Genomic DNA, 16,477 nt, shown 5'->3' with positions numbered 1-16,477 from the left:
CTGGACGTTCTTCTGAAGTTGGCAATGGATCATCTTTTTGCACTTGAAGCATAATGCCATTGGTGTGGTGTGTTGTGCCTTGGCCACTTGTGGTTTCTTCATTAAAATCAATGTTGTCCCAAACCATAGTAACAAGTTCCCCACGCCTGAAACCATCCGGAACAGCATTAGCAGTGGACAATCGAAACATCGCAAGACTTGTTTCGTATGAAACAATAGTGTCTGGAGAGCTACAATGTCCAAATTTACTTAATACATCTAAGAGGTGCGTGGAACCAGTCATATGCCTAACAGTAAGACCAAGTGCTAAGGATTTTGGTGTTTGTCGCCTGCCTCTTGAAGCTAAGTACACAATGTCTTGACAGATTGCCTCAAGTTTATTTCGGATTTCTTCTGGAACACTTGCCATCGATGGATCAATGTGTTCCTGTACTGTGTTGGTACATATTGCCAAGATATTAAAAAGGTGGAATGGAATGATGTCACTCATAACTACATTGTTAATATCACTTGCTCGTGGAGGCCACTTATAGTCCATTGACTCTGATGTCTTGATTGCATTCTTTAAAATCAGGCCTGTAAAGACAAATAAAGTTACCATTAAATAGGCTATTATTTTAATGAATTCATATGTTGTCTAAAACAATTATACAATATGGTTTACCTGCTAAGTGAATTGTTCGTGATTCATCTTGCAAATGATATCTTTCCTCTTTATTTGTAGTGGTAGATATATCAGGATTAACAGATGCATCTGATGACAGGTCAGTACTCTCTTCTGATTCCAAAAATTGCTCAGCAAAAGAGCCTGTGGATATGTCAGCAAAATAAACCATGGTTGCCTCATTCCTAAAAAATGCCAAAAAAAGTATAATTACTTTATTATAATATAGTATACATACATTCAAATTGTTAAAAAAAAAAGCATTCCAATTTGTTATGGGTTACCATCTATATATCTACAATTTGTAATTACTAACCTTTTACTTGGTAAATGGAATACAAGCTCTGGAAAATCTTTTTCGAGTTTTGCTTTTAGTAAATCTGACCTGTTATAAAACAAAATATTGCATTAGAAGCTATAACTTATTGTGAAGGTAAATTAAATTAACAATATCATTATTACGCATATGTTCCATTGTAAGGTAAGAAAATTAATCAAACTGCATACAGTACCTTACATATCCCAAATTAATATGTTCCTCTTCTTGAATATACTTGTCAAGGTACTTCTGAAGTTTACTTAATCTGATGATTTCTTGACCGGTTTTCATTCTTCCTTTAATAATTGTTTCACAAAACACATTGTAGCCTTTTTTATGTTCATCAAAAAATGACTTTGTTGAAGACCTGAACAAATAATGACAAATCTCTTGGTTGGTATATGATATATATCAAATTAATATATACAGTAATAATAATATGTATAATAATAAGGCTTACATACAATAACTTAACATAAATAAAATTAAACATACTTTGCATGAATATGTTTCTTTCGGTGCACAATTTTTATATATTCCCTGTAGCATGAGTCATGGTACCTCACTTCAATGCAAGCACAGCTCTTTCCGTGTATGTCCTTCAACATTTCTTGGTCATTTTTCATTTCAGCAGCTGCTCTTAGGAATCCTTTAAATATACAGCATAAAAAAATGGTTAATAAGTTATATATGTACATAATCTATACCACGTACAAAAAATTGTATTAATTGTTTTAAAAGGCTCTTACCTGCATCATCTGTGAGAGCCTTTCTCAATTTCTGGTTGCAGGTTTTGTAATTTTTTCTAATCTGCTTCTGTGCCTTTTTACAAATGATACATACTTTAGGTAAAATAGTCCCTGATTGACTGATACGGGTCTTGCTCCGTAACAAATGTTTTGTCTTCTTAGTAGGTGGAGGATCACTAGCAGTACTACTAGTACTAGCAAGGTCAGTTGGCTGGGAACTTTCCATTTTTCGTTTTTTCGACACACGATTTTCAGCCTGAATGAAAAATTAAGAATAATTTTGTTAACTGGCAATGTAGAGTTTCTCAGTTTACTACCACTGCACAGTTGTATATTATATCTATTTGTTGGCCTACTTCTAATTTTTAGTCTAGTTACTTTCATTGTTCGAGTCACTGTCAGGGCGTATACATTATAGCCTAGGCTAGGGCCAGGCCCTAGCTAGGACTAGATAAGGACCTTATTTTGGAGGAAAGGTAGGAGGAGGGTACTCTTCTGTTGGCCTAATTTTATATATTTTGGTTTGAATCGTTTGCACTAAAGGAAATAAACCTAGGCTAGTGAATGTGTTAAACTTACCAATTCTATCGTTCTTGTGTTGATGTATTTACGATAACAATGGTGATGAAATCCAAAATATGGATGCTTTGTTATTATGTCTTCATATGACGCATTAAGAATATCTAGCTCGGATACTAGTTTATTAGCAATATCTTTACAGGTACCATCTAAGTTTACCCATAACTTGGTACAAGCAACAACCTTATAAAATCGAACTTCCGTAATTGGAAATGCCGTTTTATCAGTAATGTTTTCATGGTGAAAACAACATTTTATTTGAAGATCACAAACGTGGCTTTCATCAATCGAAGCCATGCTGTTGTTTGTGCACAGTTCATGTCACGCGTCCATATTCACCAAATCGTTAACAATTGTTGTACTAAAATTACGATAATACTGTTTTATTATCAAGTTTTCTGTTATAATTAATATACTAAATATCACTGAGCTTCTTCAATGTAGTTTTTGTGAATAAATATTTTATTTAATGAATAAAACCTCAATGAAAAAAAAACATTTTTTGGCTAAAAGAGTTTCGTGTGGAAAAGGTCATGGGTCAACACAATGTAAAAAAATTTTCAAATACTGACGTTGAAATGTGATTTCCTTGTTATATGATACGTTTTTTAGGTGAAACTTTGTGTTATTACTTTTAAAATATTATTAACATAATTATCATGTAGAGTTTTTTTAGGCTAATGAGACTGGAACGGGATTGAACGATAGGATTTTCACCCGATGGCCTATGTTGTCCTCTCTCAGGACTAATTAATAGAGTATTAACCTTCTTCGAATGAGGTTAAATAAATATTATTTTTTATTTACTAATCTTTTAATATCATATTTTATTGAATTTTACAATGTTAATACACAAAATATTTTACTAAAAAACGTGATTTTATGTAATTATTTTACCGAAAAATGGAGTAAGCCTAGTTCATACAACTGCCGACTGAGGGGCAACATGTTTACGTCATTTTTGGCTAAAACGATCACTTTCGGTGATGTTTTATATTTTGGAATCTACAAGCCAGATTTTCATAATTATTTCTTTAATTATAATATTTAATAATATATATACTAAAAACCATGATATATAAACTTTTGAATGTACATCGATCCCTAATATAAATAGAACGAGCACCGGCGAAAGTTAGCATTTGGCGTTCCATAAAAAATAACGTTTTTCTGGTGGCGGCTCAACTTGTCGGCGGCTCAACTTGGCCTAATCCGAGCCAGCAGGGCCATATAGCTAGCATAGCCTCATCACACACAATAATGTTTTCATTCTTTATTTTATTAATTTAAATTCAATGTAATGTAAAAATAATATTAAAAGAAATTTAGAATAAACTATAATAGTTTATGATTTAAAATTAGCTTACGTAGTGGTAGAGTTCCTGCATCTTTGAATGTATTATCTTGCCTTTCAAAATTCCCAGGGTTAGAAAAGTAATCGCGGAGGCGGGGCAGCTCTCGGCCGCTCTCTACCAACTCAGTATGCAGTTCGAGGGCGGTGAGAACCAGGTTGTCTTTGATTAGCTTAGCTGCGATTATATCCCAGTTTAATTCATTTGGTTGTGGTGTTAACGTTTCCTTACGAGTAGATAATTCTTCCTGACTACTATTTACATCAACTTCAATACAATCTGCAATACTAACACCGACAGTATCTGAATCAATATCATCTAAAAACGGATTGTAATTGTCAGCCATGATGATCGTGTTTTTGATGACAAATCGCGATCAGAAAATATAACCTTTAACCCTAGGTTAATCTATTCGATTCAATCATGCGTAAAATCAATCTTTTGTTGAGGGCGCTATTCTAATAAAGAACAAAAAATACAATTACGGGAAAAACCAGACGTAAAAACCACCAACGGAACGGAACAATCTTCAAACTGAAGTAAACCAAAGCAAATTTGGGATCGATCCCAAATTTGTTAACTTTTTGAAATAAATGTAAGAGATTTCGCTATAATTTACTGTTGGCGAGAACCTAGAAAACTGCCAACTTTTTAGGTTTAATTTTAATTTTTAGGCTATACCTAGGTAGGCGCAGATAGTTAGTTAGGCCTATACTAGCTTCTACTCTAGGTAGGCCTTAATAGGCTAGCCTAGCTAGAGGCCGCCCACCCAGGGCCTAGCTAGGCCTAGACCTCTAGTAGTAGTAGTAGGTAGGCCTAGAGGCTAGCCTACTACTACTAGGGCCTACTAGCTAGGCTAGGCCTAGCCTCTACTCTAGGCAAGGGTAGGTATAGGCCTAGGCGTATTTGTATTCGTCGGAGTGAGAGAGAGTACATACTAGTAGTACTAATTGTGATGCTTGTAATTTTTTTTTATGCACAAACATGTTTTGTCATAAAAATATGAAAGCATACATTATTGTCAGTGTCACTTTCCACAGTGCTGTTTCAAATTGTATGGGATGTTGAACAAATTGAACAATGAAATCACTGCGCATATCATTCAAATCATGCACAACTCTGACAGATGGATAGGTTAACTTCTGCCAGCATGGTATTGCTAGCTATGACGACCCCAAAAAATCATACTTTTACTTGTGCGACTAGAGAATACAGAATTATTATTACGTCACAACACAGTCGAATAATTATATTAGAATAAATGCAAAATTGATTGATTTTTCATTCATGCTGAACTGCTCAATAAAAAAATGAATTATGAACAATTATAATATTGTTTTTTTATTGAAGGTAACATTTTAAATTATTTGCAGATGGCTACCAGTGAGTTGGCTAAATTTCTAGAAGATGTTGATGAAAAGGTTTTAGAGTGCCAAATATGCTTTAATCGACTCCATGAACCCAGAACTTTAGCCTGTCTTCACAGCTTCTGCTTGAGTTGTCTTGAAAACTGGTTGAAGAAAACTAACAAAGTAACCTGTCCAACTTGCTCGAAATCTTATCAGATTCCAGAGGGCGGTCTAAAGAAATTACCACCCAACACGTTTCTGAATAATTTGTTAGAAACAATTGAACAATTTACAAATACAGATGAGACAAAATGCATTTGTGGAAAGGAAGGTCAGTCTAAAACCTACTGTCAAGAATGCAGACGATATTTGTGCCACATTTGTAATGATGCCCATAAGAACATACCATCTTGCAAAAATCACAAGTTGCATTCGGTGGAAGATGTTCGATCCATGAGTGTCAGTGAAATCAATGCCATGCACCCACCTATGTGTTCCGTCCACAATGAGCCTTTAACAGTGTTTTGCAAAATATGCAATGTTGCCATCTGTATACACTGTTCAATCATGGATCACAAGGAATGGGAAGGAAAAGACAAGCACATGACCATCAGCATATCCGATGCATTTAAAACGTTGAAACAAACATCCTCGGATTTGAAAAAAGTTGCTACACAATGTACAGGAAAATTGAATGATAATCTTAAAGTAATGACTGATCGTGTAAAGAAACTGGATGAAAAGAGGGAAACAAGTTTGAGAGGAATTGAAAATCATGTTGAAGAATTGGTAACAAGAATAAGAGACAGTGGAGACAAATTAAAAGGTGAGGTGGAGGCACTGTACAAAATCAAGAGGAAGGCAACTGATGCTAACATAGAGGATGTGACATCATCAATATCGTATATAAATACAAACATCAATTTGCTTCATCACCTAGAGAAGGGCAACGAAGCAACTGCAATGTTATCTGGTAATGATGTCATTAGAGCACTGGATGAAAAGATCAAGGAAGCTTCTGAAACAAAATTTGATGGTAATGCTGAGATTTACTTTCTAAAAAACAATCAGCAAATTGCCTCACTGCATGAAGATATTGGAATTGTTATACAATCAAGGGCGGAATGTTTAGCATTAAAAGGATGTGAGAATATGACAACAGGTGAAACAATCAATGTTAAAATAATTAAAACTGATGTATGTAAAATACATGCAAACGATTTAAAAGCTACATTGACACAAGCAACAGGAGAGACAACCATCATTCAAGTAAAAGAAGATGACAATGGTGACTATACTGTAGAAGGAAGGTGCACAAGTGCAGGGATTTGCAAAGTTGATGTTGGAGTTGATGGTGAACACATTAAGAAGTCACCAATGACTATCAAAGTGGAGAAAGAAGGATTATTAAGAACTATAAAAATAGATAGAAATGTAGTTGATGTAGTAACTTATGGAGATGATTGCTTGCTTGTTTCATGTCTAGACAATGTCATGTACAAATACAAGCAATTAGGTGAATACATAGATATGGTTACACTATCAAAAGGTGTGCAAGCATATTACATATTGATCAAAATGAACAATGGTAATATAGTATTTAGTAATAACAGTAATGCATGCATCACAATATGCACTATGAATGGTGAGGTGGTTAAATTAATTGGTAAGGGAGTGTTGACATCTCCACGTGGTATTCATGTGGATGAAGAATCAGGTGTCATGTATGTAGCTAATGGTAAGAATGTAGCCATGTTTAACATTGAAAGTGGAAAGCTCATTAAGGAAATAGCACCCAATACTGGTGATTGCCAAGATGTCGCGCTTACAAGAGAAAAGAATATTCTTGTAATGTACTGTAGTCAAAGCTGCTTAAAATTATTTGATAATGAGGGAAATTTTATTAAAATCCTTGTAAATGAAGGTGCAATAGAGGGTAAGGTACGATATCCAAGAGGAGTAGTAGTTGATGATAATGACAACATCATAATATCAAGTGAGAACAAACTACAGCTCTTTAATAATAATGGAAAGTTCCTTAAAAGGATTGATCAAGAAAAAGATGGACTTATCCGTCCTTTTGGATTATCCATCATATCACACCATCCACGTAGACTGGCAGTGGCAAATTATGAAGACAAAACAGTAAAAATATTTGATTATTAATTAATGTTTAAACCAAGCTTAGCACAAATGATTGAGCTTACAGAAATACAGTTACAGTCATACAAAAAACATCTTTTCCAGGTAAACTGAATAAACTTGATATTATTAAAATTTTTCTTTAGTTACCAGAATATTAAACATCCTCAATTGTGGTAACAATAATAATAAGTTCTAATAGCGATTACATTTTATTTATTTTTTTAATTTAATTTATTTATTACCGTAAATAATAATTTTGTTTAGCAGTATTAATTGTTTTTAATATACTGGGGGGACAATAATGTTTTTAGTCACGTGCAACGCAACTCTGTCGGTTGGTTGGTCAGTCGGTAACTCAAATTTGCATATGCGACTGCAGCCATGTATATAGCCTTGTTACTTGAATGCTTTGGAATTCTATTATGACAGAGTTGACATTGAAAAATAGAATTTTATTGGCAGGAACAATTGTGTTTTTGTTTATAATTTAGTTTAAAAGACAAAGTTGTTTTGTTTTTTTTACATTTTTTTAATGTAAAAAAGAAAATTAACATAGAAAATTTTGGTGATATTGGTTATCTTGTCTTCAATCTGTATACTGTACTGTCACATCACATGTTTCCATGTACTAGGCCTACTGGTTGATGTGACACTGAAAGTGCTTTCGAACAAAACAACTATTATCATTTTCCCACATTTAACCGTAACCAGTAATTTAAAATATACAATATGTTATACATTTTTGTAAACATTAAATGAGCTTATTAACGAAGGTGACCATATCCTAAAGTTTTCAACTTATTTGGTCATCTTCCACACTCATCATACTTTTTTTAAATCTAAATATTTAATAAAATCTATATTGATGTGTGTGGAAAAGAATTAATAAACAAACAAACATAATTAATTAATACACTGAAATTTGTATTTAATTATAATGTTATATGGTTATAATTATTGTACAGTGTATATATATATTGTATTAGTATTTTAACATTTTAAATTGTATTCAATTGTTGTAACAATAATGATACAATATTGATGATAAGATTTAAACTTATAACAAAATATAATGATAACTATAGGTAACAGTAGTTAAATGGTAATTCATTTAGTAATAGTACTTTTAAAAATACATAATTATTAAATAATTGTATTATTATAGTAGTAATACAAGTAATAGTTTCTAGTGCATTAATGTTTTAACCGTGAACGTGAAGTTACGTGTTAAAATTTAGAAATCCAATTAGATTGGACTGTTCCATTATATGATCAATAATAACAATTATTTTATTGTAATTAGTTGTTAATTGCTTTTGTAATGGATTAATGAAATGAAAAATTGAAAAAAAAAACACAATTATATGCAGAAAAAATTGCTTATATAAGTATTTTTTTTGTTTACATTTTTATGTAAAGTTATAAAAAGAAAACAATTTGTTTTTTTGTGTGACTGGTTATTTTGTCTTTTGCGTACATTTGTTGCATCCTCTTTCAGATATACATGTACTGTGTGGTGTGAAATATGCTTTTGGACAAATATATTTATAATTTCCCAGCATATAATAACCCACATAAAGTTGTGTATACTTATTAAACTGTATATTTATTTTGTATTTTTGTTGAAAAGCATTAAATACTGAAGCTGCTTATTAATATATGTATTGTACAGTGATATTTTATTTTTGCAATATTGTTTATGACTTAATACATATTTAAAGGTGGATCACCTTATCTCTCTACAAACAGACACTACCTACTACTACAGACACTATAATATGTAAAACAGGATGTTTCGCTTAAAAGGGTGCAAAAATGTTGTAGGTATATTAATGCCAAAAACTATGACAGGCACTTGAAGAATTACATTTAGAGATCCAACGTAGGACTAACCTGTGCATATATTTTGCACAAAAAAAAGCAAAAATGAAAGTTTTAATCACTGGCACCAAAATCAAAAAATGTTTCATCAATGCAACTTAGGAATGTAAGGAAATACGAAATCTCTATTGCAAAAACTGAAAGATTTTAAAATTGTCCTGTCCTCTATTTGATGAAATTATTATAAAATAGTAGTAAGTAAATAACTACCCTAATTGCAGCCTATACATGTTACCTTTAATATACACTTTATCTTTGTAAATTGTGATTACAAAAGGTTACTGTAAATGGTCGCTTTTTTAGTGTTCTCGGGCCTATCCTTTTCTAAACTTTCATCAATGATTTGCCGATGGTTACTTCCTCTATACCCATGAGAACCTAATTAGAATGCTTTCCTGGGATGCAAGTTAAAAAGTAGTCACTAAAGTAAGATATCACTTAAAAGATAGCAATTGAAATTAGCAGGCAATCTGCCAAAAGGCCAATATGGCGTTCCATACACTCTTGAGGAATGTGTGTAAAATTAAAAATAGCCCTTTGTTGTCACACTGTGTCAGGTTCCGTGATGAATTTTGCTGGTTTTTTTAGGTTAAGTTACTGACAGGTACGGTTAGGCCTAGGCTAGATGTCTATAAAAAAATATGTATTTTTATGATTTATCAAATACAGTAATATGAAACAGTTTACTTTTCCAACTGACATAATATTATGGGCTAGGCCTACTACCTAGCTAGGCTAGACCTCTAGGCTAGTAGTAGTAGTAGGTTAGTTGTTGTTCCCCGTGGCCCGTTAGTTGTAGATAATATTAGTATAGTAGTACTAGTACTGTAGACTAGTAGGCTAGTTACGAGTGCTATGAAGGCCACCAAAGCTATACCTCCTTCCCAGCTACTACTAGGCCTTAGCCTAGTCTAACCTTCTGGGCGGCGGCATAAATACTCATTATCTGTATATAATAATAATATAGCCTAGGCTAGTCATTCATTAGGCTGTCAAATGTCATTACAGTTTAGTTAGGTAACTATTGATGCACATATTTATTAAAGCAGAATTAAAGTCTGGACTTAGTTACACAACACATGGACTGCTGTAAAATCATTTAGGTTAGTATTTGAATAATAGTTTTTTAATATGTTTTTTTTTTCAGCATGAATTCTGTTTTTATCTGGTCATCTCTTCCGGAACATATTCTTGTTAATATTTTCTCTCACCTTCCAATTGGTGATCGCTTAAATGCTGCAGTTGTCTGTAAAAATTGGCATGATTCATTTGACTCTCCATACCTCTGGCATTCATTTACATTCTCATTCACACAGTCAACAGACTCCGTCCAACTGAATTTCTTAAATAAGTATGCCCGACATCTTAGGCAGGTTGAGATATTATGTGATCAGACAAGTAAAGAAAACTGTTCACGATCCTCTCAAGTTTTGAGCCACTTGGCACAAATAAACGAAAGAAGACTTGAAACCCTTGCCATTGAATTCACCAAAGAAAATCCATTGTTCTTCCGCGGAGAAGAGTTTCTTTGTAGTCTTGCCGAGTTATTTGGCCCGGCTGATCCAAAAAATCGAGTAGTTTACACGCTTAAATCGGTTCATCTTAATCATCTGTCTGTTACTTTAGAAGGCATACTTTTGAATCTGTTAGCAGACAATCACCAGACAATTCATACTCTTAACATACAAAACCAGTCGCTTACCTGTTTGATCCATTCTAATTGTATGCTGAACTTTGTGACAAAATGCCGCCAATTGCAAAGACTCAGTTGTTTCTACAAAAGCTTGTCAAAAGAAGTCTTTGAAGCTCTTGTGCAACTAGATCGAAGACCTCTGAAATACCTCTCAATAGGTTGCAGGCGTGAAAACAAATACCATGTGGAGATTCCAGAAAGTGCCTGGGAATCTCTTGTGCGGTCATCTCCAGATCTTGTGGTTAATATTGATTTTGATCACACGATTGAAAAACATCGCATTAGAAGAATTCTCTGTCCTCCAATTCCTTTAACTCAACTGTCGATGACAACAATGACAGAGCTTCATGAGGAAGTCCAGTTGGTTGCAGACTACTTCCATGAATCACTGGAGAAACTTGTCATCACCACCAAAGGAACTGCAGACTTAAAAAGGGAGCTATTGAGACTTGTCTCTATGTCATTAAATTTAAAGGTATTACAAGACATGTTTTAAATTTGCCTATTGTCTTTTTTTATGTTAGTCCACCAGTCGGCGTTTTGATTTTTGTCTGGAATAATATTGTGAACTTAAGTATTATACGTATGAAACGCCATATGTGCCAAAATATTTATCTTTTCGGTCTAGAACCTAGACTAGACGTATTTTTATGTTTTACTAAATGTGTATTCAAGGTTTTTATAACAAAATATTTGAGAGAGACAAAAGTGTCAAAACAGTTCTTTCACATTTTATGTCATTTGTTTTATCATAAAGGTACTGCATTGTTTCTGTGCTTTGGATGTGGAAACAATAAACCAGATACAAGTTCTGAGACCAGAGTTGTCTGATACAATATTGAAGACTGCTGAGGAGTTTGAAGAAGAAGGAAGGACTCTGATTGGACGTGATGCTACAAACTCCCTCATCAATGGCCCTTAACTGTGCTATACTATGAAATTACCGCACCTTACAGAATCACATTTATTTGTATACTCCTTTAAGTATTTTGTTACATTAGACAAACCAGAGATATACACTAATTCCACCATGGACAGACCAATGTTGGTTGTATCAAACTTTATGTAACAAAAAGTGTGATGTGCCCATATATGGAAATTTTGATGTCATATCACTACTATATTACTTTATTTCTTGGAATGATCCAAAAAATATTTATTATTTATGACCTTTGGTCCAAATAATATATAATGTAACAATTAAATAAATAATATTAACATTAACACTCATCCAGGGTTACCATCTCTCCCAAATGTATGTGATGACCTTATATACCTTGGATCATATCTGTTCATGCCTATGCCTATCACTTGCTCATAACTGTATATTTTCCAAAACAAAAACAATATTAGTTATGGCCAATATTTAATTTAATATCATTGTTGAATTAATATGAATAATATTTAACATAGTTTGATTCTGCAAGGGATTAAACAAATCCTGGTGGTGGATTTTTAAATTTTTATTTTCACTTGAGTGTGGTGCTGTGGTAAGGTAATTGTGCATTTATTTACCATTGCTTTAAAGTAATTATTGTAAGTGAAATATATATAAAACAATTTTAAAACAGTCTATTTTCTATCATATGAAAAATCTACTTTTAAATAACAGATATATCTATTTTTGCATAAATTTAATTTTACTGCACTGTTTGTTTTCTATTATAGTTGATTGAATACAATTTTAGCAATATAATTTAATGTAAATTATCAGAATAGTGGCAATATTAACTACTAATGATTTTATATAGATACTGTATAAGTAGATATAGAAATGTAGTAGTAACTTTGAAATAGGGTTTAGGTAAGATTGATTTATTGGTGATGTCATCAGGTAAAGACTGGTACCCCCGAATCATAGATGCATGCTTTAGGTCAATGCACCCCTATCGCCTCACTCCTAGAGGTCAGCACACCACCTCCGCCAGGCACTAACCCTGGCTTATGTTTAGTACAGTCAAACAATCAACGAAGCACCTTGTCGCTTTGTCTGGCACTATCAAACTAGTTTGCCCCCAAAAAATGGGTGATGTGCCCAATATGGTAGTGATATTACATCATCTTGTCCATATATAGGCACATCACATTTTTGTTGTCACATGAAGTTTGACAGTGTAAACAGAGCTTTAGCATTCAGCCTTTCTATTAAAGTGATGTTTCTAACTTGTTTTATTATTTACACACATTTACAAACATGTTAATATAATACTTAGTGCAATGGAATAGTCTTCCACATTTTTTAATAAGCGTGTTAAATATTTGACAATTTGGTAAGCTTATGACTTAACTTATACTGTATTATTAAACAATAATTTTTAGAAATGTATGTATTATAGAAAAGAATAACAGTAATATGCTATGCAATTATTTTTTGGTTTAAAATATTATTATTGTATACAACAGTGACAACAAACAGTGTTTATAGAAAGTTATGTTCTTTTTTACTTAAGTTTTCCACTAACGAATTTATTTGCGAGAATCAAAAGAATTATGTTGTGGTTTAGCATTTGAACAACAGTAAGTGCATTTTGATAGTCTATGTACTTAAAATAAGTCAGTAAAAGCAAACATTTTTAATTTAGAAGAAAAGGTCAGTCTGAAAAATAAATTAGTTTGTACGTACCTATATCAATTATTTACATATTTATAAAAACGGTAAATTTATACCTTTTTAAACTGATAACAAAATGTTTAGGCCTTATTTCTTAAAATAATAGATACAGAATTTACTTGTCATTGTCAAGATGTATTTTTTATAGATCGTAGCATTGCATCACAGCATTGCATCACGTGCATAATAGATTGATTAAATTCATTTCAGATATACATTACATGTAAAGACGTTTCTGAGTTTAACCATGGAATAGTATACAGATAATGACTGTTTATGAGTGTAATGGTACAAATAATCGTCCAATCAAAATGACAGGAATTTATTTAGGTATTATATAATATAAAATGTTATAGGCATATCCTAAGATTTAGATTATTGTGTGTGTGTTTCTACAATCAAACAATTATTATACAATTCGTTGATGATAATAGAATTGTGTTCAAGATGATTGAATGATTGATTGTTTCTGACTTTTTAAATGACGTCACCTATATCACGTGCTTTGTATTGACTTTGTCTGTACTTGTAACATATGGGCTACATTTCGACAAATACAGTTATTTAATTAATTAATTATGTTATTATTATTAACACTTTTTACAGAATTTAACCATTTTCTGGATCGCCACATTAGTGTATGATGAATATAGCGATTTGTATCTTCCTCTTCTATACGTCAAAATACATTATGTCGAAAAATAATTTACCATTGCTTGCATATTGAAATGCACCAAATACGGTACTATTGTATTGTTGGACAGTCATTTTGAACTCATAATGACGTTTTATTCTTCAATACTCTGGATTGTAGTCCGGTGCACGTGTCCGTTTTTTACTGTCCTGCCATTTTATCCATGCGAAGTATGTTCCACCTCCATACACTACCATAGCGATAAATCCAAATACCTGACGATAAAACAGTATTAAACAACAGTTTAATTGTAGTTGCCTATAATTATTGGTGCAATTATTATTTGCAATTTCCTTCGTACCTGTAATGATCCAACTCTGTATTCTTCAAGTATTATCTTACTACTGTACAATATATGACGCGGTTTATGCTTTGGTTTTTTTTTTGTTTTTTTTTTTTTTTGGCCAAGATGAGAACTTGTAACCGTCCTTTGATCTTAGGATTGGCTGCGACAAAAGTCATACTAGTTGCGGTTACAACAGTACCAAGTACTGATCGTGTCGCAGCCAAATATACCGTAATATAAAATATTTGATCTAGTTGTCTTAGACTACATTTGTTACAATAGCATAAGGTAGTCTCCCATCTACCAACCGTTCTCTATGCCGTCTATGCACGTCATTCTATTAATTAATCACGCATAACGGGTTTTGACTAGCGCTATCATAATACTTACCCCTGCGACTATCATCACTGGTTTCAGTGGGCTTATAATAACAGTTAGACTTGCAATGAAATATAGCAGTGTAGCACTAATCGACAGTAAGACATCCTAGAAACAGAAATAAAGTCTCTTTTTTACCATATTTAATGAGAGGGTGATCGATCCAGCAATTGCTGATCATTAGGGACCCTCATAGGTTTACAAGACAAACATACACAAGATGCTCTACATAAACAAATTCTTATTACAAGTCTTTGGGAGTGGAGTCGTAATTTTATCCTTCTGACATGTGACGGGACCTGAACCTAGGACCCTTGGAGTAGCCCAGCATCATAACCACCAAGCCACAACTTCATTCATTTGTAAAAACTAGCTTTAGATGTGGATTTTGGATGCTGGAGAATCATGAGAAACTCATGATTCACAGGCAAACTGTAAAAGAATCGAAAGCACACGGTGCAAATGTGGACCTGGGTGTTGTTATTTTATAATTATACCCCTTCTTATTAAAAAGGGGGTTCATTTAAAGGGGAAACTACTAGACCCACTATTAAGTTAAAGTGATGCTGATCAAGAATTCTCTCCTCGTGTCTCAAGTATGCTAACGACACTCGTGTGCAAATTTATTTTAATGGAATATTACTCGAGAATGCTAACTCTTGGTTATTTTCACTAACTGTCGCACGTAAACATTCTTCAAGTATAGTCTGTAGCAGGAAGAACATCTTACCATTAAATACCAATCCATGTTGAACAGTTTATGCTTCACGTGTAGATGTGTTAGAAACATCATAAACACTATTAACGTACATATTAACACTGAGATTGATACAAAAATCATAAATCCACCTTTAACACCTGTGGCAGCTCCGACACAAACCAAAATAAAAATTAGTATTGACCATCCCTGTAATATTGAAAAAATAAACCCGTTAATACTGATTGTAGTCTTGTTGTTGAAGGAGGGGTGACCAGGATGGGTCGGACAGAAGCTATACGTAAATGTCAATTGACAATTGGTAGATTAAATGACACCGTATTCATTCGTCATGATATGTACATATCATAGGTTTACATGCTGTGGAATTTATACGGTTTTCAATCTATGAATTATATCCTTCTACGCAGAGAAATACTAGGCCCAAATGCTTTAAATAGTATAAAAGAATAGACCGATTAATTCAATGTAAATGTAGGCTTAGAGTAGGCCTAGCATTAATAGTCGAGAGTATCAAATACGTTTTATGGTGACGATATTTATTACACAGGCCTACCCTTAACTTTAAAGCACTTACCATCTCTTTTAATTTCAGAATACCACGTATAGATTTTACGTATTCTGTGTCAAATGTGCAACCCTCAGTGTCCATATTTGAATCGTTCTTTTCCTCCCGCACCGGGTTCGGGTTCGTATTCCATCCATCAAGATCTGCCATATTTTTCTATTCTACAAGTTTTCACCGTTTTGTGTTGAATCTCTCCAAGTCTTATTAGTAGGCCTATTTAAAGTTAACTTTCCGTTTACAAAATCTTCTCATCATTGAAAATAAGTCCGTAATGACAAGTCGAGCTACGGGTGATGTTTGCTAGTGTTCAAAGGTTATGTTGAAACTATATAATCAGCAATTTATTATATTGGTAGTACCGCTAACAATATTTGTCCTTCAATATTTGGTTATAGCGTCATTGTCATACAATAGACGATAGGTGGTTTAAAGCTGTGTCTACGCTATCAAACTTTATGAGACAAAAAATGTGGTGTCATATCACTATACCA

At 33.0% G+C, this 16,477-nt stretch overlaps 4 protein-coding genes and 1 long non-coding RNA gene across 7 annotated transcripts in view; 2 read left to right on the top strand and 3 right to left on the bottom strand.

Moving 5' to 3' along the window:
• LOC140056700 (RAB11-binding protein RELCH homolog) overlaps positions 1 to 4,019 on the bottom strand; it is a 33,964-nt gene extending 29,945 nt beyond the window's left edge. For both annotated transcript variants that reach the window (XM_072102164.1, XM_072102165.1), the window contains exon 1: positions 3,679 to 4,019. In XM_072102164.1, the coding sequence (XP_071958265.1) occupies positions 3,679 to 4,009 (331 nt within the window). In that variant the 5' untranslated portion in view covers positions 4,010 to 4,019. The remainder of the gene's footprint in view (positions 1 to 3,678) is intronic.
• Positions 980 to 2,599, bottom strand: LOC140056702 (uncharacterized). Of its 2 annotated transcripts, none has more exons than XR_011846804.1 (3): positions 2,312 to 2,599; positions 1,479 to 1,632; positions 980 to 1,049 (listed from the first exon to the last, which is right to left on the bottom strand). It is a non-coding gene; the product is annotated as an uncharacterized lncRNA (long non-coding RNA). The 2 variants fall into 2 exon arrangements; XR_011846805.1 differs by lacking the exon at positions 980 to 1,049 and adding an exon at positions 1,306 to 1,350.
• Positions 4,020 to 4,153: 134 nt separating the features above from the next.
• Positions 4,154 to 8,078, top strand: LOC140056574 (tripartite motif-containing protein 2-like). Its single transcript, XM_072101996.1, has 2 exons — positions 4,154 to 4,258; positions 5,037 to 8,078. The coding sequence occupies exon 2, from the start codon at positions 5,037 to 5,039 to the stop codon at positions 7,176 to 7,178; it is 2,142 nt and encodes a 713-aa protein (XP_071958097.1). The 5' UTR covers positions 4,154 to 4,258; the 3' UTR covers positions 7,179 to 8,078.
• A 1,492-nt stretch (positions 8,079 to 9,570) lies between these two features.
• LOC140057037 (F-box/LRR-repeat protein 8-like) lies at positions 9,571 to 13,918 on the top strand. Its single transcript, XM_072102577.1, has 3 exons — positions 9,571 to 9,642; positions 10,186 to 11,206; positions 11,489 to 13,918. The coding sequence occupies exons 2-3, from the start codon at positions 10,187 to 10,189 to the stop codon at positions 11,651 to 11,653; spliced, it is 1,185 nt and encodes a 394-aa protein (XP_071958678.1). The 5' UTR covers positions 9,571 to 9,642; position 10,186; the 3' UTR covers positions 11,654 to 13,918.
• Positions 13,919 to 14,099: 181 nt separating this feature from the next.
• Positions 14,100 to 16,477, bottom strand: LOC140057038 (proteolipid protein 2-like). The gene is made up of 4 exons (XM_072102578.1): positions 15,996 to 16,477; positions 15,431 to 15,607; positions 14,713 to 14,808; positions 14,100 to 14,251 (listed from the first exon to the last, which is right to left on the bottom strand). Exons 1-4 carry the CDS (start codon positions 16,134 to 16,136, stop codon positions 14,138 to 14,140), a joined length of 528 nt encoding a protein of 175 aa, XP_071958679.1. The 5' UTR covers positions 16,137 to 16,477; the 3' UTR covers positions 14,100 to 14,137.

This window comes from Antedon mediterranea, chromosome 8, assembly GCF_964355755.1.
Source record: "Antedon mediterranea chromosome 8, ecAntMedi1.1, whole genome shotgun sequence".
Classification (NCBI taxonomy): domain Eukaryota; kingdom Metazoa; phylum Echinodermata; class Crinoidea; order Comatulida; family Antedonidae; genus Antedon; species Antedon mediterranea.
Note: the sequence above shows the minus strand (reverse complement) of the source record. Positions and strands in the feature narration are given on the sequence as shown.

What these genes read in the sequence shown, in the direction of transcription:
- LOC140056574 (XM_072101996.1), top strand. Translation starts at nt 5,037, where the DNA reads ATGGCTACCAGTGAGTTGGCTAAATTTCTAGAAGATGTTGATGAAAAG.
- LOC140057037 (XM_072102577.1), top strand. Translation starts at nt 10,187, where the DNA reads ATGAATTCTGTTTTTATCTGGTCATCTCTTCCGGAACATATTCTTGTT. An exon ending in CTATGTCATTAAATTTAAAG is followed by an intron (nt 11,207 to 11,488) that starts GTATTACAAGAC and finishes TTTATCATAAAG; the next exon opens with GTACTGCATTGTTTCTGTGC.
- LOC140057038 (XM_072102578.1), bottom strand. Translation starts at nt 16,136, where the DNA reads ATGGCAGATCTTGATGGATGGAATACGAACCCGAACCCGGTGCGGGAG. An exon ending in TTCTGAAATTAAAAGAGATG is followed by an intron (nt 15,608 to 15,995) that starts GTAAGTGCTTTA and finishes TCAATATTACAG; the next exon opens with GGATGGTCAATACTAATTTT. An exon ending in ACATGGATTGGTATTTAATG is followed by an intron (nt 14,809 to 15,430) that starts GTAAGATGTTCT and finishes TTCTGTTTCTAG; the next exon opens with GATGTCTTACTGTCGATTAG.